At 35.8% G+C, this 25116-nt stretch overlaps 1 protein-coding gene across 1 annotated transcript; it reads right to left on the reverse strand.

Moving 5' to 3' along the window:
• Nucleotides 1-18192: 18192 nt before the first annotated feature.
• LOC145066835 (secreted RxLR effector protein 161-like) lies at nucleotides 18193-18969 on the reverse strand. The gene has a single exon (XM_079014094.1). It carries the CDS (start codon nucleotides 18967-18969, stop codon nucleotides 18193-18195), a length of 777 nt encoding a protein of 258 aa, XP_078870220.1.
• Nucleotides 18970-25116: the final 6147 nt, after the last annotated feature.

Below are 25116 nucleotides of genomic sequence, written 5' to 3' on the forward strand. Positions count from 1 at the left end.
CATCATTAGCGGTAAAAGTATTTTATTTTGATTGGTTGATTGTGATCGAGTTTTATGCCATCTGCATACCTTGGATATTTGTATGGTAGTTAGGGGATGTGCTCTATTGAAGAAGGTTTCGAAGGATGCAGTAACTATAGCATGCTTGGGAGGGATTTGGTACGTTTCACTAGTTCGGAGTTGTGCAGTGATTGTGATGGATTGGCTAAATCCCTAGCTATGGCGGGCTTGGGTTCCTCAGTAGATGGGTTATGGAATGGTAGCAAGGATCGGGATCTCTTTGAGTATTGAGCAGCAAGGGGTAAGCAGGATCGAAGTGGGGGAGAATCCTCCGGGTGTGCCCAGAGAGGAGCACGCAGACCCAGAATGAGTCGTGACCTCCGAGAGGGAAGAGAAGTAGTTCAGCGTTTGATGGATTGAGGATTTCTGGGTTGGGAGTTTGAGAAACTCCACATCAGCTAGTGCGTGTGATGGTAATGGTTAGTTATGGTTGAGAAGTCAGGTTGTGGATTGCCTGAAGGACTCGCGGGAGTCGGAATAAGGATCTTGAGAAGCTGATGGCACGTGGGTGCCTTCGTATTAGCAGTCAGTGGTAGGAAGTGTTGTAAGACTACGGGGCAGCCGTAACATTCACTAGCAGTCGACAATGGTTGGTGATGTAAGACTACGGGTAAGCCGTAGCATTCCTTAGTAGTTTCGTTAGCGGAGTCGGGGCGAGGCCCTTATCTCCTAGTGATCAGGTAGGGATCAGGAATGGGTAGTGGATGAGAATGGTAGGGAGTTGCCTCTATAGCTCTAGAGAGGTGAGACCTGGGAGCAGGGTTGCTCAGTAGTATGGTTGGGTGAGACCCGTGGGCAAGGCCCGAGCGTGAGTGACTAGACTAGTGAGACTAGAAGGATAGAGGCGGGTGGGACCCGTAGGCGAGGCCCGTGAGTTTTAGCAGCGCAGGTGGGACCTGGTAGGGACCTTAGTCTCAAGTTAGGGGATCGGGGATCCCAGGTTTGTAGTGCCTGGATGGCAGGATTGATTGAGCAGTTATAGATAGTCGAGGTTTCTTTGGAAGTCGCTGAGAGCGACCAGTGATGGTGTTGGGACTAGCTACCGGTGGGAGCCGGTAATCCAGTCATTGATAGGTTGGTAGGGACCAGGGCGGTCCCAGTTTATCAGGGAGTCAGACGAGGAATAGCAGAATTGCCAGTCGGTGGCAGTGCGAGAATGCAGCGTATGGTGGAATTCAGTTAGTTGAGTCGAGGGGTGCTCGACACCAAGTGTTGGCAGAAAGGAGTGTCAGTGAGTACTGAAGGTGATGACCCGTTCTGGGAATAGCGGGGGGGGGGGGGGTGATGGAGTTAGTGAAGGATAGGACCTTCACAGTGTCAGAGGAAAAGTCGGTTATGAGGCTTTGCCTTGGGAAGGCAAGGAAATTGCGCAGGGAAAGTAGTGGAGAACCTCTGCGGGTTCAGTGCAGTACTCGGTGAGTACCAGAAGGATTATCGGTTGAGTAAGTTCTGTTTCTAAGTTGTTCAAGGTCAGGTTTGACCCGAGGTTTACCCGCGAGGTTGATGTTAGTCAGAATGACCAGGTGGAAGACCAGCGCAGGTAGGCGGCTGGTGTTGGGTATTGGAGGTAGATCGTAGGCGGTGGGCCATGGTAAACTTCGAGGACGGAGTTCAGTTTAAGTGGGCGAGAGTTGTAACACCCAAGATTTTGAAAGCCAAGAAAGTAAAGGAACCCTAAATTTAGGAGGGACTCGGCGAGTCCAAGGAAGGACTCGGCGAGTCGGAGCGGGATCCGGGTCGAGGAGTAAGTGACCAACTCAGCGAGTCGGCCAAATGGACTCGGCGAGTCTGGTCTGTGCGAGGAAAACCCTAAATCCGGGGCTTGGATCCTGTTTAAACGTCTCAATCTTCTTCCTAGGGCTCCTTTACTACCTCTCACACCCAGAACGCCGCACCCTAAGCCCCCATTGTGTTCATTCAAGCTTTTAGCCATTTTTGAGTGGTTTTAAGGAAGAAGAAGGAGTGGGGATCTTTGAAGCATCAAGGAGTGGTCTTGGATCCGAAGTTTGGGGAGCATTTCAGAGCATTTGAAGGTATTAAGTCGTTTCTCTCCTCCAAATTTTCCTTGGTTATGAGTTTTGGGGCTTTTAAGCCATGTTTAAGATCAATATTGAGCTTGAGGTCCAGATCTGAGGTTGCTACCTCAGATCCATGCTTGTTTTGGTTTGGAATCCCGTAAAGTATCAGCCATTGAGTGGATTATGGAGCCTCTTGGTCTTAAACCCTAGTTATTAGTGCATTTTGCCTAGATCTCCCTCTCTACACGTAAAGTTTGCAACTTTACGTGGGGAATAGGCTTGAGAAGGGTAGATCTACAATTTGGAGTTCATGCATGACTCGGAAGTCCTCTGCATGTAAGTGGATCTTATTGGACTCGGCGAGTCCTTCGAGTGGACTCGGCGAGTAGCTTGAAGATGAGGAGGAACTCGACGAGTGGGATGAACAGCTCGTCGAGTCGGATGAAGTTAGGCATGAACTCGGCGAGTTGGATGAACAACTCAGCGAGTTGGATGAAGATTGTCGTGTGCTCGGCGAGTCTGTTCTTAGACTCGGCGAGTCAGGTCGCGTGGTCCCAAACCCTTTGAGTTAAGTCTCGAGTCAGCGAGTCGAGCCAGGACTCAGTGAGTTGGACAGGACAGGAATTGGGAATCAGTAGACTCGGCGAGTCAGGGGCTGACTCGGCGAGTAGAGTCGCGAGTGGAAGGACTCTGGACTTATGAACTCGGCGAGTCAGTAGGGTGACTCGACGAGTAGGGTTGACCTGGAAGGTTGACTTTGACTAGAGTTGACTTGGTTGACCTTAGAAGGTCAGTTAGGCTAAGTGTTATGTTGATATTGGTAGCTCGGGGAGCTAGCGGAGCAGCAGTTCGGAGTCAGTGGTCAGGTAGCGGTCAAAGGGGTTAACAACAGCAGTTCAGCAGTATCAGGTGAGTTTCCCTTTGTATGAATGGGTCTACGGCCACAATGCCGGCCCATGTAGTTATGAGTAGAAGACCTGGGGGTTAGCCCTAGGCGAAGTATGCTAGTATGATATTCGGACGAGGTCCAATGATAGAGGACGGGTGCCCAAGGAGCGGTTTATGTGATAGTTTATACTCGTTGTCTGTGTGATACTTGTATGTGCCTGGTAGGGAGGTGAGTGAGGGCGAGGTCCCGTATCTCACCAATAGCAGAGTGTGGATGGTGTTCCACATCTCAGTAGCAGCAGAGCAGGGGCGAGGCCCAAGTTAGGAAAGGAGTGAGGGTGGGCTGGGCACGTATCTCACCATCAGCAGGAGTATGGACGAGGTTCCATGACTCATCAGTAGCAGGACACGGTCGGGGCCCAGAGATAGGCGAGGCCTTAGAGCAAGAGTTGTTAGTATATGTTTAGTTTATGTAATGTTATGTGATATGTTTATGTGCTATTATATGTTAGTGGGCGAGGCCCTGTAACAGGCGAGGCCTAAGTGAAACAGATTTGTATCCGAGCGGGGCTCGAAGCCAGGCGGGGCCTGGAGCGGCGAGGCCGTTGTAGCGGGCGAGGCCCGAAGTAGGGGGCGAGGCCCAGGATAACGGGCATGGCCCAGTATGTGTAGTATGTGGTTTTGCATGGTATGTGGTAAGGTGGGGAACTCACTAAGCTTCGTGCTTATGGTTTTCAGTTTTGTTTTCAGGTACTTCCGGTAGCGGAGGGAGGAGCTCGAGGTGATCGCATGGCACACACCATAGATTAGTCAGCCTGGGAATGTTTACTCTGATAATAAACATGTGTTTTGAAAACTTATACTCAGATTATGTTTTGGAATGATGTCTTTGTTTAAAGTAATGTTTTATTAAAAAGAAATTTTTGGTCTTGAATTTTTGGGATGTTACAGAATTGGGAATTCTCGTATGGGACGTTAGCTATGGGAGATGTTGTCTGTTTCATTTCGGATAACGGTTTCCTGAGTGGTTGGGTTGAGGCGGTCCAGGCATGTTGAAGACTTTGTATGGGTTTTTTTAGTTATATGATCAGGTTCTGAGTATATATGTGTTATGGGGTAGAAACTTGTTCTACAAGTGGATAGTATAAGGTGAGGTTTCAGCATTGTGGCACTTGTTGATGTTGTGAAAGACATTGATTAGGCCTCCTTAGGCAATGGAGGAGGTGAGTATCTCCAGGATGGAGTGTTGGGCAACTAAAGTGACGACAACGGTGTCGATATGTTATCGAGAGCATTCTAGTCATGAGCTGAGGGCAGGAGAGGGCATACCAGACTCATGTTGTAGGCTCAGAAGCAATCCAGACCTATGCTGAGGACCATGTAAGGGTATTCCAGTCATAGGATGTGGTCATAGAGATTGTGTTAGTTATGTCCCTTGTAGGTGCACGTTCGGAATGGATGTTTTGTTGAGATTCGGGGGAGTTGTACTCGGTTGTGACGAATCAGAGGATTGTGGATGAGACGCAAGGATAGATCCTTGGATCTCAAGTTATGAGTAGACCCGAGTTATGTTCTTAGAGGTATTCCAATCTAGGGTATTCCATCCTAAGGATGACCGGACCCTATGATTGATTGGACTTGATATGTTTGGTATTCCAACCCAAGGGTTGATTGGGCCAAACATGTGTGGGATACGAGGGTATTCCATACTAAGGATGACTGGACCCATTGTAGGCACGTCTGGAGGACGCATTATCCTGTCAGCACAAAGGGTTTGCTTCAGGAAAAGGGAAAGTTGGGTTTCCAATACTTTGGATCATCAGGATTTTTGTCAGGTTGGCAAAGTGGCATGTAGGTTAGACCTTTTGAAAAGGTTCAGTTAGAATTCACATCGCTTTTCACGTCTGGCAGCTGCAAAGGCGCATATTGGATTAGTAGGCAGTTGTATCGCTGGGTAATGTTCAGGTCAGAGAGCACTTGAACTATGTAGGGAGACCAGTGGAAGCATCAAAAAGGATCCGAGTAGACTTGGGAGCGGAGTCTAAGATGTGGGAGCATTATCCTGAATTGATCGCTGCAACAGGCTTCGAGGACGAAACCTAGTTTAAGTGGGGGAGAGTTGTAACATCCTAGGACTTGTCATTTATAATCCCTGGGGATGGAATGGTAAAGCCATGAAAAGCCTAAGGGCTAAGTAACAGTTTTGGGACCAGGAGGAGTACGATGCGCGTACATAAGGGTACATTGAGCGTACTAGGCGCGCCCTAGTACGCTGGGTGTACACTTTTGTATGTTGTGCGTACTAAAGACGGAAGGAAACCCTAATATTTAGGGTTTGAGTTCTATATAAACAACCTTATGAGCTCATAACCATCCCTTACCTCAGCCTCCACTGTTTAGAGCCGTTTTCCCCAAGCCTTAATCATTTCCTTGAGTGTGTGAGCTTATAGAGTGTATTTTGAGTGTGTTGAGAAGAAGGTGTTGCATCAAAGAGTTGGAGAAGAAGATCAAGCTTGTAGATCTGAAGTTTGTTGGTGCCCTAGAAGCTCCAGAAGGTAAAAAGCTCCAAACTTTATGCTTGAATGACATAGATCTAGCCATTCTAGCTTTATGGAACCATTCTTGTCCCAAAAGTCCTCAAGTTAGTGCATGTTATGATTTGGACGAAATGAGTTGTCCTTTCAGAATCTAGGAAGGGTTCTAAGTGATAAAAATGATGTCCCAATGGCTGAAGGTGTCCCATTCATGTAGTAGAATGGTCTTAATGGATTAAGACCATGTATTAAGAATTTTATGGACATCCAAAGTGATAAAGTTCAAGACTTTATGGTTCTAAGGCACATTTGGTTGATGGATTTGAAATTTGGGCTTAAGTGCTTAAGCCATTAAGCACTTATTAGAGTTTTAAGAACAGCTCGCATACGCCCCGCGTAAATCCAGTACGCCCAGCGTACTGGGTCAACCACCCCAATGGTGGTCAACATAAGGCAGAGTACGTGCAGCGTACCAGAGGAGTACGCCCAACGTACGTCCTCTGTTGGGTTTTGTCATTTGGGCTTCGGGATTTGGGCTGTTTATGGACTAGTTGGATTTGGGCCTTTGTTGGACTTTATGTATATGGTGTTTTGGGCCAGTTTTGAATATGGATCTTGGAATGAGGACCAATTAGGGAGTTGGGCCTAATTTGGTAAATTGGGCCAATAATGGGTCATGCATATGTGGACTTGTGGACCATGGATTTGGTATTGGGCCTTGGCCCAAACTAAAGAAAATGCAAACTAGACTGTATGGATCCCTTAGTCAAGATTGATAGCCCATATGTTGACTTAGCATTTATTATTTTGGATAGTTTAGGATTCTTGGCGGGACGGTGATTCGGGAAAGTGATTCTTCAGTTCGGATCTGACATTGCGAGGTGAGTTATCCTCACTGTACTCAAGGGTCTAAGGCACCAAGGTCGGCCCTTTGATTTGTTATTTGGGATTGTTACTGTTGTGATATGTTAGCTCGATATCCTGGTAGATAGGATGGTTATATGCTAGTATGATCTGTTAGATCGGTATCCTGGTAGATCAGATATGGTTATTCTTAGTGACCTATAGTTTGGTCTGACTGTCTGTATGCTGGTAGGATATTACCTATTATATGTGCACATGATTGATTGATAGTTGAGGGTATTCCATCCCGAAGATGATAGGACCCTAGTATGTTGTGTTTATAGACTGTTATATGATTGTCTGATATAGGTGCACATATTTGATTGGTTATGGGGGCATTCCAACCCGATGGTTGTGGGTTGAGAGTATTCCATCTCGAGGATGATTGGACTTGTAGTATGTGGGCATTCCAACCCGATGATTGTGGGCCGAGAGTATTCCATCCAGAGGATGATTGGACTCATAGTATGTGGGCATTCCAACCCGATGGTTGATTGGACCCATAGTATGTTGGCATTCCAACCCGATGGTTGAGGGGTCTGGGGTATTCCATCCCGATGGATGATTAGACCTATAATATCTAATATATATGTATTGTGTGTGGGCATTCCAACCCGATGGTTGTGGGCCGAGAGTATTCCATCCTGAGGATGATTGGACTCGTAGTATGTAGGCATTCCAACCCGATAGTCGAGGGGCCCAAGGTATTTCAACCCGGTGGTTGATTGACCCATTGTATGTTGTTTGTTATTGTATGTGTATTGTTGTGTGTATGAGTATTTTGGGGGTAACTCGCTAAGCCTTCAAGCTTACATTCTCGATTATTGTTTCAGGTGCAGCGGATGACCGCAAGAAGGCGAAGGCGTAACCATAGACTTCCTCGATTTATGATTTCGATTTCTGGGAACTCTGATGCTTAAACTATTTTGTAAACACTTTGTAATAATTAATGGTATTTTGGATATTTAAAAAGTTTTAAATTGGATTGATTTTTTTATGGATGTTACAATTTGTTTTACAATTTAGACGTATTATTATTTACAATTAAATAATTATGTTTGGTATATATTGATCCCACATCTAATGTTATTTTGAAGTATTGAAGAAGATGTGGGAAATATAGAACAAAATATAAAAATTTAATGAAAATACTAAAATAGATGTAATAATGACGACATTTATTTATCATAAATATTTTTGAATGTAAAAAAAACTTGTATTTATACAAAAATGTGGTTTTTAAATGAAAAAAAATGTATTTATATGGTTTAAAATGTAATAAAAATATTTATACAATTTCAAATGAAAAATTGTCAACATTGAACAAAATTGAAAAAATATTATGTTCGACTTTGAACAAAAAATATAGTGTCAAAATTAAAATAAAAAAAAATAAAATTTAGTGTTAAAATTGAAAAAAGTAAAAATTTAGTGTCTTTTGTGGAAAAAAAATCACTTTTGACACACCAGCTTGTCACGTCAGCATGTCACGACGTTAAAATCGGCACATCATCATGCCACCTAATCACACAACCAATTTGACCACTTAAGTGGTTAGAATTGTAACAAATTAAAAACATAGTGTTAAATTTGAGACAAAAACACACAGTGTTAAATTAGAATTTTAATATAAATTTAATGATTTCTATGCTATTTTCCGTTGAGTATAATCTAATTTTCTTCTACAATTCACCTTCAAAGTTAATTTAAAATTTAAATACTCGTTGGTAATTTGTTGTTATTATTACTATTTTATTTTAATTTTTTTTTTTTGTAATTCCTCCTTGCCATAAAATCGGCTCTCTTTTGGGAGGTCTCAAATTCAAATCTAAGGGGCTTCCATTAAGGGTGTTATTCGGTTCGGTTTTCGTTTTTTGGTTAAATCGGTTCGATTTTATTGTTTTTTTATATTGTAAATCCAACCATAACTAAACCAAATAAGGTTCGGTTTAACTGGTTTCGATTTATTCGGTACGGTTTACTGGTTAAACTAGATTTTGCACTTAAAAATGAAATTTAAACTAAAAGAAAAAACTTACTAATTACCATGTATAGAAAATATACTAATATATAACATGTGCTACGCAATCATTCATGATGTATTAAAGATGATAGAAATAACCAAAAGTTACTTAGTATTTGGTTAATTTGTTTTTCTTTTTAATACAAAATATAAAACAATTATAAATTTATTATGGTTAATATTAATAATTAAATATTAATTTATAAAAACATATGTAACCAAAGATATATATATATATATATATATATATATATATATATATATATATATATATTTCTTTGGTTATTTTCTAACTAAAACAATGAAAAATTAACCAAAAATCAAACAAAATAAGATATTCTTATTCAGTTAACCAAATAAAATAAGCAAAATCAAATAAACCAAACATTATTTGATTCGGTTTGATTATTTAGTTTTGGTTTTTATCACACCCCTATTTTCAAGAAAGGGTAAAGAGTAGGTCGCAACATCGTTGCCAGACATTAGAATTTACATTTTCTGAGTGTGCCCGTAAATAATAAAATAAATAAACTTATTACAAAGTTGATACTCAAGCTCTAAATAATTAATTATAATTTTGTCTGGATGTTAACATCTATGCATAGACGTCTTAAAAGTTAAAACACTAGAGACAAGTTCTTTAAATAATAATAAAAAAATAGTTTAGAAACCATTAAAACAATACGGGTGTAAAATATAAATTTGATAATTCCAAATTTCTATGTTTGCACAGTAGACACATGAAAAATGTTAATAAGTCATGTCTAACATGAAATGCGATTATCATGTGCTCTGCTACTAAAATGAGTTATAAGCATGAAAGGGACGTGTTCTCCATAAAACATATTCTCACTGTCCACATGAGTTTTACTCGTCTTCGATTTCTATTTTCTCTTTATTCGCCCATGTGAATATACGATGACGCTTCAGAATATTAATCACCAATTCGAAAATAAAATTGTAACGCACATTGATTGGCACTCAACTAGAAACAAACATTTATACAAATCTTACAGAAATTTCACACACTTCAATAATGTTGGAAAATTTAGTATAAATATTTATATTTTTACTAACTTTGGATATATATATATATATATATATATATATATATATATATATATATATATATATATATATATATATATATATATATATATATATATATAATTCTAAGTGGGTTTGTGTTCTACTCCATGAAAACTTCGAATGATATATTATATGTTCAAAGTGGAGTATATTTGAATGGAATATCAATACTCAAAGAATGGTATTTGAGAAAAAATTTAGCAAAAAGAGATAAACGTAAGACTGAGTCTCACATTAATAGAAAGACCAAACTCAACAAGGTTTATAAGCTTGAATGCGTGAAAATCTATTGGAAGTTCGAAAATTATGAAGGAATTAGAAACTTCTAGAAAAACATTTTTTAAATACTGTAGCAATGTAACTAACAGATGCAAAATGGAAGCAGAAGAGCAAACTGCATGCGCTTTTTTTATCTGCGATACTCTTTAGCGGCGACTTTTTTTTTTGGAAAGGAAACTTCCCTAACGAGGGTATACGGGCCAACTTTTGCGCACCGACTAATCCCCCGCTACAAACATGAGACTTTTGCCTCATGCCCTGGAGTCACTGCAGACGAACCTCCATGGCCACAAGGGCTTAGTAGTGTCAGGATTTGAACATGGGTCAATAGGTTATCCACCATATGTTCCACATGTCTTACCAAGTCACCACAACCCAAGTGGTTCGGCGACTCTTTTTAGCGGCGACACCTTGGGCTTTACCGGTGACACGAATCAACAGCGGATGACAATCTGAAGGGAAGGGTACCGCGTCATTTTTTAGACCACTATTAGCGGCGACTATTTAGACTTTTAGCGGCGACACAAATGTCACTTTTAGCGGCGACACAAATGTCACCGGTATTAGTAGGTGTGGATAAGAGGCCCCAACCGTTGGATTTGATACTTGATCGAACGACTGAGATTTATCGGAGGTGGAAAACGCGAATTCGGGTAGGAAGTCTTTAGCGGCAACACAATTACCGGCGACGAAGATATTTACTAGCGACAAATGGTAGAGTCGCCGCTAAAAGCTTATGTCGTCGGTAATTGTGTCGCCGCTAAAGGCTTCGTTTCTTAGACTGGAAGGAGTGAGAGGGAAGCTTCCCTCACTTTTGGTGGGTCATACCCCTCTTTCCCTCAATCTCTTTTCCCTCACCTAAAAGCCAAGGAGTGGGTGGGAAACCCTTCCCTCACTTATTTTTTTTTTTAAATAAAATTAATTTTTTTGTTATGAATTATAATTTTTAAATTAATATTAAACATAAAATTTAATTAGAAATAAAAAGTGTTTCATTAATTAAAATAAAACTTACATTAAACCAAAAATATAAAAAAGTAGAAAATTAAAAAAAAAAAAAAAAAACACACACACACACACATAAACTAAAAATCAAACAAACCACCAACGACCTACGGAAAATATTTTTTCAGAATTTTTTCCCTCTTCTTCATTACGAGCTCGAGAGCCGGTCCCGAGAGATGATCGACTTTTTCCATCAAAAACTTCATGTCTTCCATTTCTTGTCTCTCTATCCGCTCCTTTTTCCTTGTTTCTTCTTTTTCTTTGTTGAAATCCAAACGTTCGGAGAAATTTTGATTATATCGATCAACCGACGATGTTATCTTCCGCATTTCGTCAATGTCCACGTTGAAATCAGATGCACTCGAAGAAGTCCCTTTTCCTTTTCTCTTCGCTTTGTCCCTACCCATTGGGCGTTCAATTTCTTCTAGCTCGAGTTCGTCGTCCTAATTTAAATCTAGACCGATCCGAGCATCAGAGGAGGTTATGTAACCAGTAGAGCCCGTTTTCGTTCGCTTTGATTGTTGGACTCCAAAAATAAAATCCCGCTCGTATTTTTTCCACCTAGGACTTTGGACCAATAATTTCTAACAATCGTGCCACTTGAATGGTTTTCCGACTTCCTCAAGGTAAAACTGCAACGCTTCTTGAAGTATTTCTTCGTCGTCTTGGCTGCTTTTTCGTTGGGTTTTTAGGTTGTTGTACAAGCCGTTAATTTTTGAAACCCCCTTTGCTATTTCTCGAAACTTCGAGTTAAGTTGATGTTTCGTACGGTAGTCGTCACATTTTCCTAGCTCCTCTCGAAATCGTTCTAAAATACGAAACCGAAAATGTTCTCCCGGTTGTGCGTTTCCCTGAATCAAATCTTCAAAAATATCAACCCAAGCTTTGACCAAAACTAGCACTTCGTGTGGAACCCATAGTGTTGGCTTTTGTCTTCTCGGTTGTGCGACACCCTTGCGCACTTGTTTTTTTCCTTTACGTCTTTGTGGTGCTGGTGTTGGTTGAGTTTCGGGAACCATGTCTTCTTCTTCCGCGTCATCCGATTCATCGACAAGTTGTTGGTGGTGTTAGGTTTGGGTTTGAGTTTCAGTTTGAGTTTGGGGTTGAGGTTGTTTTGGCGATTATTGATCCGGAAACACAACAAAGTTTGAAAACATTTGCGACGGAACATTTGGAACTTGCATAGGGTAATATTGGCCAATATTTTGGTATTGAAATTTTAGTGGGAATTGAATGGGAGCATCGAGTTAGGGGCGGTAAACTCCTTGCGGGGATGAATCGATAGCAAAAATATTGTGAGGAAGGATGTTTATACTCGAACCATGGCTTTTTTTCCATCGATCGTAACTTGGGGTTTGCTTGTCGGGATTCTTTTTTTTTTTTTGATATAAAGTAGAGAGAATAGAGAATAGTGTGATGTTTTTAAGTTATATGTATATATTTATAGTAGTGGTAAAAGGATTAAAAAAATAAAAAGAAATAAAAAGAAAGTAGCCGTTAACAGCCACCAAAAAAAAAAAAAAAAAAAAAAAAAAAAAAAAAAAACTTTTTACCGTTATTCAACGGTAGTTTTTCAAAAAAAAATTAAAAATGTCGGCCAATCACAGCAAGAGAGAGAGAGAGAGAGAGAGAGAGAGAGAGAGAGAGCGGGAGAGGCTCCCCTCTCCGTTTCCCGCACCCACCTTCCCCGCACCGACGGTGTGGTGTTCCGCCGGGCGGGAAACGTCCCGCTTCCTTTCCCCGCACCCGCTCCGTCTGGCCTTATAGTGTGATCCATAGACATACTAATATGTCCTGCAATAAATATCAAATGATTATATAAAATATATATTATAACAATTATTAAATAATAAGTTGTTAATTGTAATTAATTCATCATAAAAATCATTCTTTTAAACCACATTAGATGTATTAACGCAAGTATTATAAAAATATAGGATCATTTGTAAACCAACAAGTATAAATGTATAGCTAATTCCGGACAAGTCATTAATTATTTTTTTTCTTTTTACTTTTTAATTAATTATCTAGGGGTAGTTTTGGTATAGATAATTTATCTTCCTAAATTTCAGGCTAATTAATTTTAAATAGACTCTCTCTCTCTCTCTCTCTCTCTCTCTCTCTCTCTCTCTCTCTCTCTCTCTCTCTCTCTCTCGTATGTCCTCTTGAACCCTAACGAGCCTCCATGTTGCCATTCTGGTAATCCACTCCGATGGCCAACTCTTCTGAATTGAAATTGCAGTTTGATTCTAGAAATAAATATGATTAGTGGCTGGTTCAAATCGAGATGACGGTGGGTGATGTTAGGAAGATGATGACAATGCCTGCATCAAAAGAAACGAATGGTGGCGATGTTTTTTTAGTCAATAATGTTAAAAGAAAATTTGACATATTTTATATTTTCCAAATTATGTAAGAATATCATTTTTTTTCAGTAAAAAATGTTAAATTATTCTTGAAGAATATCTTCTTCAATCTTATTCATTTAGAATGCATCACAATATATTGTTTTTTTTGTTTAATTTTGTTGTTTTTTACACACAATGCATTATTTTTCAGAACGTATTTGGTTTTTAAGAATAAAAACATACATGTCTAGTTATGTATTTACTTCTTTTTCTCTTAAAAATAAAGGTTTAGTGGTTCAAATACATTTACCAATTCATCCATTCTTAAAAAAATAACTTTTATTCTTAAAGCATGAATTTTAATTTTTCAAGAATGTTTTAGGAGAATGTCATTCTTAACAATTCTCGTCAATAAACATCTAGCTTCAACTAACAAAATTGATACTTTATCATCTCAAAAATGTTTATTTAACAAAAAAATTTGATTCTTAATCATTCTAAAAAAATGTTTATTTAACTATAAAAATCGATTCTTAATCATTAACAAAAATCAATATCTAAATATTCTTTAAGAACGTTTCTAATAACCGGTGATTTAAAATTTAGATAAATAAGTACATTTAAATTGTTTATTTTTCTTATAACCTGTTTAATTTACAAAAATGTTTATTTAAATACTTATTTGTTTTATTTTTTTATTAATTCATTTGACTTATTTACCTAGAATGTAGTTACTTTTATTTATTTTTCTTAATAAATTATCATGTTTGCACTTATAATTAATTAACTGTAACTATATAATGAATGATATTCCATGTTAATAATATATATCCTCGTATAACATTCCTTTATTTTTTTTAATCTAATTGCTAAAATTTAGTCATACATTTACACAATACTTGTGTGATTCACATTTAATCCTAGTATATATATATATATATATATATATATATATATATATATATATATATATATATATATATATATATATATATATATATATATATAATCTCGTCCTAGAAAATTAACTTAAAAAATTAATTGAAAGTAATCATTACCTTGTTTAATAATATGGAATAATATTATTCTTGGAGAAAAAATGAGCATTGTGTGGATATCCAAATACAAAATAACGTAATTCATCTTCTTGGAAATTTAATGGAATTTTCAAGTTGGCTAGTTTTTCATTAACCATATTGATAGGGTAAGAAATATTTAGTTGGTTTATAATGTTTTTCTCTTGATAAACCATCAAATGTTATTTGTCGGTATTCTTATATGTCTATCATAAGTTTTCCTAATATAGTTCAATACATATGTCTATCATATGTTTTCCTAATATAATTCAATACATATGTCTATTTAATATGATATTCAACAATTCACATACAGTTTTATAACTTGAGGATTTTGTTTGTTTGAGAAGTTTTTTTTTATTATTTAATGAAAATTGTTGTTGCGATTAAATAAACATGGTTCAGTATAACAACAAGTATTGTCACTTGTATACATAATAATTATTATTATTATTACTAATGGGGCAAAAATTGCTCCCTCTATCAACGATTCATTAACATTCTTTCTCAAAAAATGTAAACACTGCAAGCTTTTCTAGTTGACTATTGATATAATCTCTTCAAGAGCACTTCCAATATCTACAGGCAAATTAAAATATTATTAACTAGGTTATAACTCGTGGAAACCACGGTTAACAAATTAAAGATAATATTAATACTTTAAAAACATAATCATTACTTGATGATTTTCAAACAACTATTATTTACAAAATTAGATCATTGTCTATAATTTGTAATTTTATAATGACCGATTCAAATTAATATGTAACTTTGTAATTTTATAATGACCGGTTCAAAGTAATATGTAAATACAATCACGTTGTATAGATTAATAAAAAAAAATGATGTTGTTCTATAATGAAATGTAAAATTGAATAGACTACAAAACAAACACAATCAATCATAAAAATGTAATTGTTATATGAAAAATAAAATAAAAATTAGGTATTATACGAAAGAGTTAAATGCATGAAAAGGCAAGACAATGACCACAAAACTAATATAATAATGATTTTAAAAAATAAAATAAAATAAAATAAAAAGTATTACGGTTATTTTATACTGACCAAAAACGTTATAAATGCCCCAAAATAAGGACTGAAAAACTGCAAAAAGCTTTTTTGGACGAAAATTGAAATAATCAAATATGTTCAAGGGGCCAAATATGGTACTTACTCTAAAAATAATAAAAATATGCAATAAATAAATAAAAATGGATTAAGCATTTTGTTACAGAAATATTATAAAAAGAAACTAATACATGTCGAGTACTAATACATGTCGAGTAGCCTTTGAGGACTTAAACTTGCTTCATCTAAATAAGGTATTTAACCATTGATTTAGGAACATGCTACAAAAATCCAGCATTAAATTTTGATTTATATATTTGACAAAAACATAATAATTGAAAAGTATTATACATATAAGAACAATAAACCATTTTATTCAACCTGTTGTTGTTGTTGCCTACTTCATAATCACTTAACTCCAATAAGTAAAAGATCATTCTACCCAATAGTCAAACTCCTTTCATGGTTATCGCTTTTCTTATATCATCTTCTATGAATTTATATAAACATCATTAAACCAAAAAAAAAAATCAAATTTTCCTCATACCGATTAAGTGAATCCTATAGATAAAACTGATTATAAATGATCAACTTCTTCATAAGAAGGTGTTGATTCACTCCCTAATATAACTGGCTTCCTGAAAAAAGAAAATATCCATGAGATAATAAGGTATTCTCTATCAAGAATTAGAGCTAAATTAATAATCTGAATGCCAATAAATGAACATTTTATGGCTATTAGAGCTAGATTTTCCAAACTTCCATCATTAAAGCATTTTAACAAACAGTTGGCGGGGATAATTAAAACACATATAATCAATGTCGTTTGTGTTACGACACACAACTTATCAATGTTTGTTTTCAGAATAGGAAGTAACTGAAAGGAAAAAGGGAGTGTTTTTATGTAATAACCTAAAAAACAACTGATTACTGATATAAAGACAAACTCAAGAAAAAATGGATGGTTTTTTTTTTTTTTTTTTTTTTTTTTTTTTGCAAATGCCATAGATGAAATCAGAAAATAAAACAAATGAAAAATCAAAATAAAAAGAAATTAAAACCTCCGGTACAAAGAGCAGGCTATTACCTTTGAACACGTTTCTGATTTTAACCTCTTTTAGCCACCATCGTTCGGTGATAACCCTAAGAAACCACCCTTCTAAAAAAATCAAATCATAAGTAAAAACAAAGAAATCCTATCGTATAGTCAGAGAAATTGTTCTTTGTTTACCGATTCAACATACATCAAGATGTAGGTACTTATATTCATCTCCGACTGTGAATAGATAGATATAGGCATCAAAATGTTAGTTTTCGAATACCATCTAGTAAACATAAAAAGCTAGTCATTAATAAGGGTTATATTTGAGAGCGTTATGCGAGATAGGTTAGGGGAGAGTTTATAGTTGTTTCCAAGTTTCATAAAATCCCAGATTTTGTTGCTGATATATCGCCTTAATTTGAAACATCGATATACTTGGCTAAAATTATGTGATTTATTTAGGAAGCAAGATATAAGATATGCAAGATTAAGGAGAAAGAAGATAAATTCCACGATTAGGGATACTAATCCAAAGAGCAGGAAAATAAAAAGCAGGAAAGATAATATAATGCCACGTGGCAAAATAAATATGTAGAAAAGTGGCATGTGGCAAAATTAGGATTTGTTTATTAGAGAGGTAGAGGTAGATTCTCATAACTATTCGAGCTCATGGAAAAAATACTATAAAAAAGCTTGATTCATCGTTACGCAAAAACTTTTTGCATTGCGATCATCTTTTTTCCTTTATTCGCTTCTTTTTCACCTTGATTTATGAGTTGCTCAAACCCAAAAAAATTAAGACGAACGAATTTAAAACCCGAAAACATGGTTGATTTGTCAATTATGGCGTCAAACTCAATACGATAATTATTGTCATTTGGTGTAAAACTTGTTTCTCAATTATGCATCAAACATGTCATCTTGATTTGTATTGTTTGATCACCAAAATAAAACCAAAGCCAATGAATTGTTGGAGGAATTAGGGTTTATGTTGAAGATCTGGATTTCCCTTGGATCGTGTGAACACTTTCTGAACTGATATTTCTACCTTATGTCTGGGTTGCAAGAAATTCAGCTTAGGATAATCCAAGAGGACACTTACGAATTTAGGCACAAAAATCATAAATCAAATTGCTAGAAGGATTCTGTGTTTATTTGAAGAAAAGAGAGCTAATGATTTTCGTGTCTCTTCTCAAAGAAAAGAGTCATTTATATAATAAACGAGATTAGGGTTTGTCTCTTAGGGTTGGCCGTCATGGGTTGCTTTGGAAGCAAGTTAGGAAATCTGGAATTTAATAAGGATTTGGGGACCCCAGCCAGGGGCTCTACCTATTGGACCCCGCTAGGGGCGCTGCCCCTTTGGAAACACTGGACCCAGGGGCGTTGCCTACGGACCTCCGACTTATTGTCGAACCGACTTGTAATTCGATCTTATAAATGCGTGCACTCCGTACAAACCCGTACATATATTAGAGTACAAATTATGAAGCTCCTTACCTCACATGTTAGTTCAAATTACATAAAATGACATGGTGACACTAAAATCACCAACAAACCTCCCTCATTTTAGTGTAACCCTTGAACAAACATAACCTTATCAAAACAAAACCAAACTAGTTCATAATGAAAATATCGAAACGATTACAGACTTGTGCACTAAGTCTCTTGTCAGACCTTTAGTCTAGTGATCTGCCAAATTTTGTTGCGATTTCACAAACTCAACCGAAATCACACCGTTCATGATTAGTTCTCTAATCATACTATGTCTAACACCTAGGTGTTTAGACTTGCAATTATAAATTTGACTGTATGCCTTAGCTAAAGCGGCTGCATTATCACAAATTATAGAAATAAGTGTTATCGGTTTAGAGCACAAAGAATCTCATAAACTAAATTCCTTAGCCACTCCGCTTCTTTAACACCAGCTACTAACGCAACAAACTCATATTCCATTATTGAGTTTGTAATGCACGATTGCTTCTTGGAAACCCAAGAAATGACATTTCCTCCAAGCAAGAATACCCAACTAGAAGTTGAGGAAAGGTCCTCCATGTTGTTTATCCAACTTACATCTGAATGACCTTCTAAAACCAAAGGACTCCCCAAGTAACTCAAACCATAATCCATGGTTCCTTTGAAATACTTAAACACTCTATTCACTGTTTGCCAATGTTGAGCACTTAGATTATTGCTCAACTTGCCCATAGCAAAAGCAATATCGAGTATGATACTTGTCATGGCATACATCAAGCTACCAATAGCCTTAGAGTATTCCAATTGTGAAATGGGAACGTCATTATTTGGCATTAGTTTCACACTTGGATCCATAAGAGTACTCATAGGAGAACAATCGATGAAATTAAACCGTTTGAGAATTTTTTTTTCAATATAATGACTTTGAGTCATTACCAAACCTTTGCTCATCTTTTTCATTCTTATTACAAGAATTACATCAGCCTCTCCCAAATATTTCTTGGAAAACTTATCGATACCAAAAATCAACATGTCATCTATATACAAGCAAATGATCACTCTAACTCTAGCAGCATCATCAAATCTACTATAAACACATTTGTCATATTGGTTTGTCTTGAAACTAGAAGACAAATTACAACCCGACACCAAAGAACACATATTATTGGTTTAGCCTATCATTAATGATTTAAATTGTTGATATAACCTAAACAAATTGTTTTATTATATATCGAATACGATTAAATGCGAATATACTAAATTTAGGTATAATAGTCGAGTTTAGCTGTGGATATAGATATGAAATAAGGTAACATTATCCTGAAAAGCAACAATTGTATAAACAAAGATGAAAACTATAATTGTTCTAAATTATATATAATATAGGGATGAAAAATATAATTATCATATCAAATAGGGACTAAAGTGACTCAAAATAAGGACTAAAAATGCCATAAGCATAAACTGTATCATTAACCTAAACTTGTAGCAACACCATCAACAACAAAATAGCTTTTGTTCTCACGCAACTAACAGAAACTAAAAGAAAACAATAATAAATCATCTAGATAAACTCAATTCAAGAGGGTGTTTGAGATTTTTTTTTTTAAATCCAAAATTGTTGATAAAATCTAATAAATCAATAAAGTTAAAAGGTGTTTGGCTTAAAATCTCAATTTTGAACTTATTATGGTTAAAAAAACTCAAAATAAGTTTCAAAAAATCAAGTTTTACATATTTTTTTAAAGCTAATAAAAAAGTTATTTTGAAAAGTGATTTTAGTTTGCGAAAACATTTTTTTTACTTATTGACTTTTCGAAAAACCAATAAGTCAATAAATTGTTTTGAAAAATAATTTCAAACACACTCTTACTAATTTGTATGTCAATTAAGATGTAACTTAGTCGAGCCAACTTGTGAGATATTTTACACCGAATCACAAAATGCTCGGTTCAAGGCGATTCGAGCTACTCGAGTAAATTATTGAGTTGAACACGAGTATTGGAATACTCGGTTCGTGAAACACGCGAGCTTAATCGATCATAGTTATAATTACACTTTTACCCTTTATTTTATTCAAATCTACTCTAATAAATTAAAGATTTTTTTTGTCATATGTCACACTCTCATTCAAATTGTCAAATGTCATTTTATGGTTATTTTGAATTAATTTCTTTTCCACATATCATTTTATAGGTTTTTCCATTTTAAAAAATTCCAGATAATACTTTAGTATAATAATTACTCCCTCCGTCCCAATATTATTGTCCACAGACAAAAAACACACAGATTAAGAAAAACATTAATTACCTTTAACTTTATATAATAAAATGACAGTTTTGTCCTTATTTTGCATTTAATGTTCCATTAAATGCTTAGTTGGTTAAGTAATCATGAGGGGTATTTTGGTAAAAATGTTATTTATTTTTAGAAGTGAACTATTATTTTGGGACAAACCAAAAAGGAAAGATGGACTATAATTTTGGGACGGATGGAGTACAATAAATGTAGTAATAAATGAATATCAATTTCATTAATGAACTTACATTTTTATTTTAAAATTCTCAAATTAAAGTTCATTAGTTTATTTTGCTTATTTATTTAAACTTAAAAGATAAAAAAAATCAATTTTGATAATTCATTATTTTTCTTATTTTCTTATTTATCTAAAGTTCCTAAATATTTAGATTTTTATATTTTTTTTAACTAACTCATGTAATATATGAATCTTACATCTAGTTTATATATTATAGAACCACTCGAATCGAACGCACGAGCTTAGTCATATTTCTATTACAATTTAATATAATTTTATTTGTTTCTAATCGAATCTAGTCGAGCTCTTAAGTATTATTACTTTATAGAGCTCGAGGTCGAGCTTGAAAATTAAGACTGAAGCCGAGTTTCGAACTCAAGTATTTTAGTCGAATCGAGTTTCGAACTTGATAATACTCGATCCGACTCGACTCGAATACACCCGTAATGTCAATCAAAAGTTTTGTAAGAACGATCACACAACACAAAGTCGTTATCACTCAACAAGCTTCAAAAGGGTTATCGCATAACATAAGCCTGGTTTAATTTCATCTTGTTCGTTGACAACATAGTTAGATCGACATCCAAATGAAAATCAAAAGCAAAGAAACTAATACACTCCACAGTTTATAAAACAACTTTTTCATTTATTTACCCATAACGACGTTTGATTGGTGATCTTAGAGATGGATGCAGAAGCAACGGTGAAGGTGAGAGAGACGAGTTGGAGGAACGACCCAATTTTGAGTACTGGGTCGGAGTCTTTGTTGGGTCTTCAAGTACTTCTACACGTTCAATCTTCTTGCAACTAAACACGTTTGTAATTTTGCGCCATAGTGATCGTTTCTGTTTTGGTTTTGGATTGAACCACGCTTCTGGTTGTGAGGAAGAAGTGTTATATGCCATGAGAACGATCTTGGAGCTCCAATGGCGGTGAGTTTCAGAAGTTCACATATGGTGTTGTGGCGGAGGGCTTACGCTAATACTTTTAGATTTTAAATGGAAATTCTACTTACTCCAATATATAAATTGGAATCATATGTTGATATAATAGAATAAAATGTTGTATGCCATAATCATGCTGTTTTCTTTTTGTCGCTTTTTAAATAAATCCACCCAAGTCGAACGCTTGCTTAGATCATGAAAGTATTTTTATGTGTCAACAAAGGTTATCTTCTATATAGGAATGATCTAAAATTTGGAGTTGTTCTATTGTTGTTTTCTTTAATAGGAATGATGTAAAATTTGGAGTTATTCTATTGTTGTTTGTGCCTAAAGTCGTGCGTAAAAGGATAGTGGTTATGAATCCATATTAAAACTTGAGGTATTAGTTGCTATGAACTTATAATTATTATTTTTATATGATATTGTATGTTTTATATACCGATCAAACCAAAATTCCAAGTAGTTCTGATAATTTTCAACACGACCCGCGATAAAAGGATTTGAGTTGAGTTTTTCTATCCGTCAACCCACAAACCGCTAACTTGCCAACCCATTTATTAAACATGTCATATATGAGTTTGTCAAAAAACATACGAGTTGACCCGCCAACCCGTTTAGAATTTTAATAAAAAATTATATATTTTTTAAATGTATTAAGTATTATTCGTAGGGATGTATAATATTAGGATATGATACCATTGTGTGTTTTAACCTTGCATATTACTTGAAGGTTAAAGTTCATCATAAACTAGAAAATTGTGTTGGAGAATTGACTTTGTTTTTTGGGAGAAAAAAATGATATTTTGGCTATTATATTAGTACTTGAATTTATCTATATTTTGTATTAATATTTTAGTTTGAATATGTTTTCATAAATATTTTTAATTTTCATTAGCATCTATAATTTATTCATGTTTAATTATATATTTTATTTATAGAAGCTGACCCACAAACCCATATCTGATCCACAAACCACCAACCCGTGAACCCGTATAAATATGTGGGCTGACAGGTCGTATATGAGTTTATGTTTCAAACCCACCAACCCGTGACTTGTATAGTTAAATGGGTCATATTCGAATTGATGTATTTTGACCTACCAACCCAAACACAATACGATTGTCAGTCTAATTCCAAATGTGTTATAGGATCTTCATCAAACCATATAAACCTTTTTTGTTGCATGGTGTGAGCCGATTACCCTGGAGTCAATTACATGGTTTTTAAGTTAACAAGTTATTAGGATATTTTTTTATTTAATTTATGAGTTTTACGATCCTCACGATATTTTGTACGATTTCACAAACAAAGCATATTTAGGCATAGTTTTTTAATCATTATATATATATATATATATATATATATATATATATATATATATATATATATATATATATATATATATATATTATTCACAGTCAATCATTTATTTTTGCCGCAAAACGCTCTGGCGTATTAGACCGACGGAGGATGAGTAATATTCATATACGAATATAAAAATATGTGTATTCATATATGAATACACCACCTCCCTCCGCCACTAACCACCACCACCACCATAATCAACAACCACCAACAACCATCACCTCCGCCACCATCCACTGTCACCATATTCATATATGAATAATCAGTTCCGTTATATTAATTATATAAATATATATACGTATTCATATATAAATATACATATCCATATACGTATTCATATATGAATATGACATGTCCCTGAATATGACATATTCTGTCGGCCCGGTACGCTGGAGCGCTTAAGCGGCAGATTCAAAATGAGTGACGCATATTCATTCCCTTATCTTAACTTTTTTTTCTCAGTTGAGCTTTCTTTCTCTCTCTTTGTGTGTGTGTGTGTATATATATATATATATATATATATATATATATATCCTCTCTCCTTACTTTGGACTTTATGCCCATGTAATCTCATCTTCTCATTGTCTGACTTTATAATATCCATTTCTTTTGTGTTATGGTTCATGCAAGGTTACCACTAAGTTATGTTTGTGTTATTGGTTATTTTTATGGTTTACATTTATCATCATCATTATAAAATGTTGTAACATAGCCAACTTCACAAACCCTTATACCTTAATCGATTTTCACTTAACCTATTGGTTCATAACTAATACTACCACCGTCTCCTATTTATTGTTCACTTTGACTTTTGAAGTCTTTATTTATTATTCTTTTTGATATATAATATTTGATGCAAAATATATGAATGAATTGTGTTTTAAATGTCTTTTCATTGTTATAAGTTTAATCAAGTAATATATAACACAAATAAAAATATTTAAGGTCAAAGTTGAGAAATAAAGACTTCAAAAGTCAACAGTAAACAATAAATATGGGACAGATGGAGTATGTCACTAAATGGGACAACTTGATTCTACTGTCTAAGATATCCCTCTTGATACCTACTTGAGTCAGCGTAAGCGACTCATAATACCAAGGAATTAGCCACTTTTTGGGTGAGAGCAAAACTAGACCATTAGACCAAGTTAAATGGCATTTCTGGAAGAAAAAAAGGGGGGGTGGAGCTATTAAATAGTTAACTCAAAGTTGGGATGGGAATGTGTCACAAAAAGGAAGTGGTGAACTTGGTGATTGTTGCATGTTAGTGTTAGATATTTCTAAGATTCAACATAGCAGTATTCAACTCAGAAATAGAATTTTAGATGTGTAACATCCCGATGCTCAGGTACTTCTAAATTCATCCATATAATTCTATTTCATGTCATTTTGGTCCCTAAGTCCAAGAAGTTATGCTTTGAAGCCCTAGTACGCTGGGCGCACACTTATGTACGCGGTGTGTACCAGCTTCAAGAGGAAAACCCTAATTTTTAGGTTGTGGGTGGTATTTAAGCAACATTATGTCTCATCTTCCCTCACCTTTTCAGCCTTCACATCCTTTGAGATGCTTTTGCAAACCCTAGCCCTCTTAGTGTGTGTTTTAAGCCCAATAGTGTGTTCTTGGTGTGTTGAAGGAGGAAGATGTTGCATTGACGAGCCTTGAAGTGGAAGCAAGCTTGTGGATTTGGGATCTTTGCCTTCTTGAGAAGTTCAGAAGGTATAAAGTCCATACATTGATGTCTTGGTTGTTAGATCCCATTTTTGGGTGTTTTATGTTGCTTTTTTTGTCCCAAAGGTCCCATCTTGTGCATGGTTTGTTCTTGTCATTTTGAGTTGTACTTTTAGACCCTATGAAAGGTCCTTAGTCATAAAAATGAAGTCCCTTTGGTTAGATTTTCTCCATGCGTCTTATATGAGGTCTTAATGGACTAAGACCTTGTGTGAAGCTCTTATTAGGCGTGTAGTGTCATAAAGTTGGAAACTTTATGACTCTAGGGTGTATTTTGGTCATGGATCTGAAATATAGGCTTAAGTGCTTAAGCCATTAAGCACTAAATCGAGTTCGGAGGCTGCGAGGGTACGCCTCGCATACATAGGAGTACGCCCCGCGTACTCGGTCAACCACCCTGATGGTGGTCTTCTTTGAGGCTTCGCGTACCTCCAAAGTACCCCCCGCGTACTCGCATGGGTCAGCCTTGTTGAGTTGACTCAGTTGGGTTGACTCAGTTAACCTAGTGGGTTTGACAAGTTGACTTTTACTTTGACCAAGTTTTACCTTGAGGGTATTTTGGGATTTTGATGGAAGTGGTCATTTGATGGAAATAGGTATCGGTTAGAGAGCTGAGATTCGGAGTTGGACCTTATCACTTCTATTCAGTTTGTGAGGTGGATTTTCCTTATTGCACTTTTGGGTCGAAGGCAACAAAGTCGACCCCTTTGGATTGTTATCCTGGTTTATCACAT

The sequence above is a fragment of the Lactuca serriola genome, chromosome 8, assembly GCF_051521515.1.
Source record: "Lactuca serriola cultivar US96UC23 chromosome 8, Lser_US96UC23_V15, whole genome shotgun sequence".
Lineage (NCBI taxonomy): Eukaryota > Viridiplantae > Streptophyta > Magnoliopsida > Asterales > Asteraceae > Lactuca > Lactuca serriola.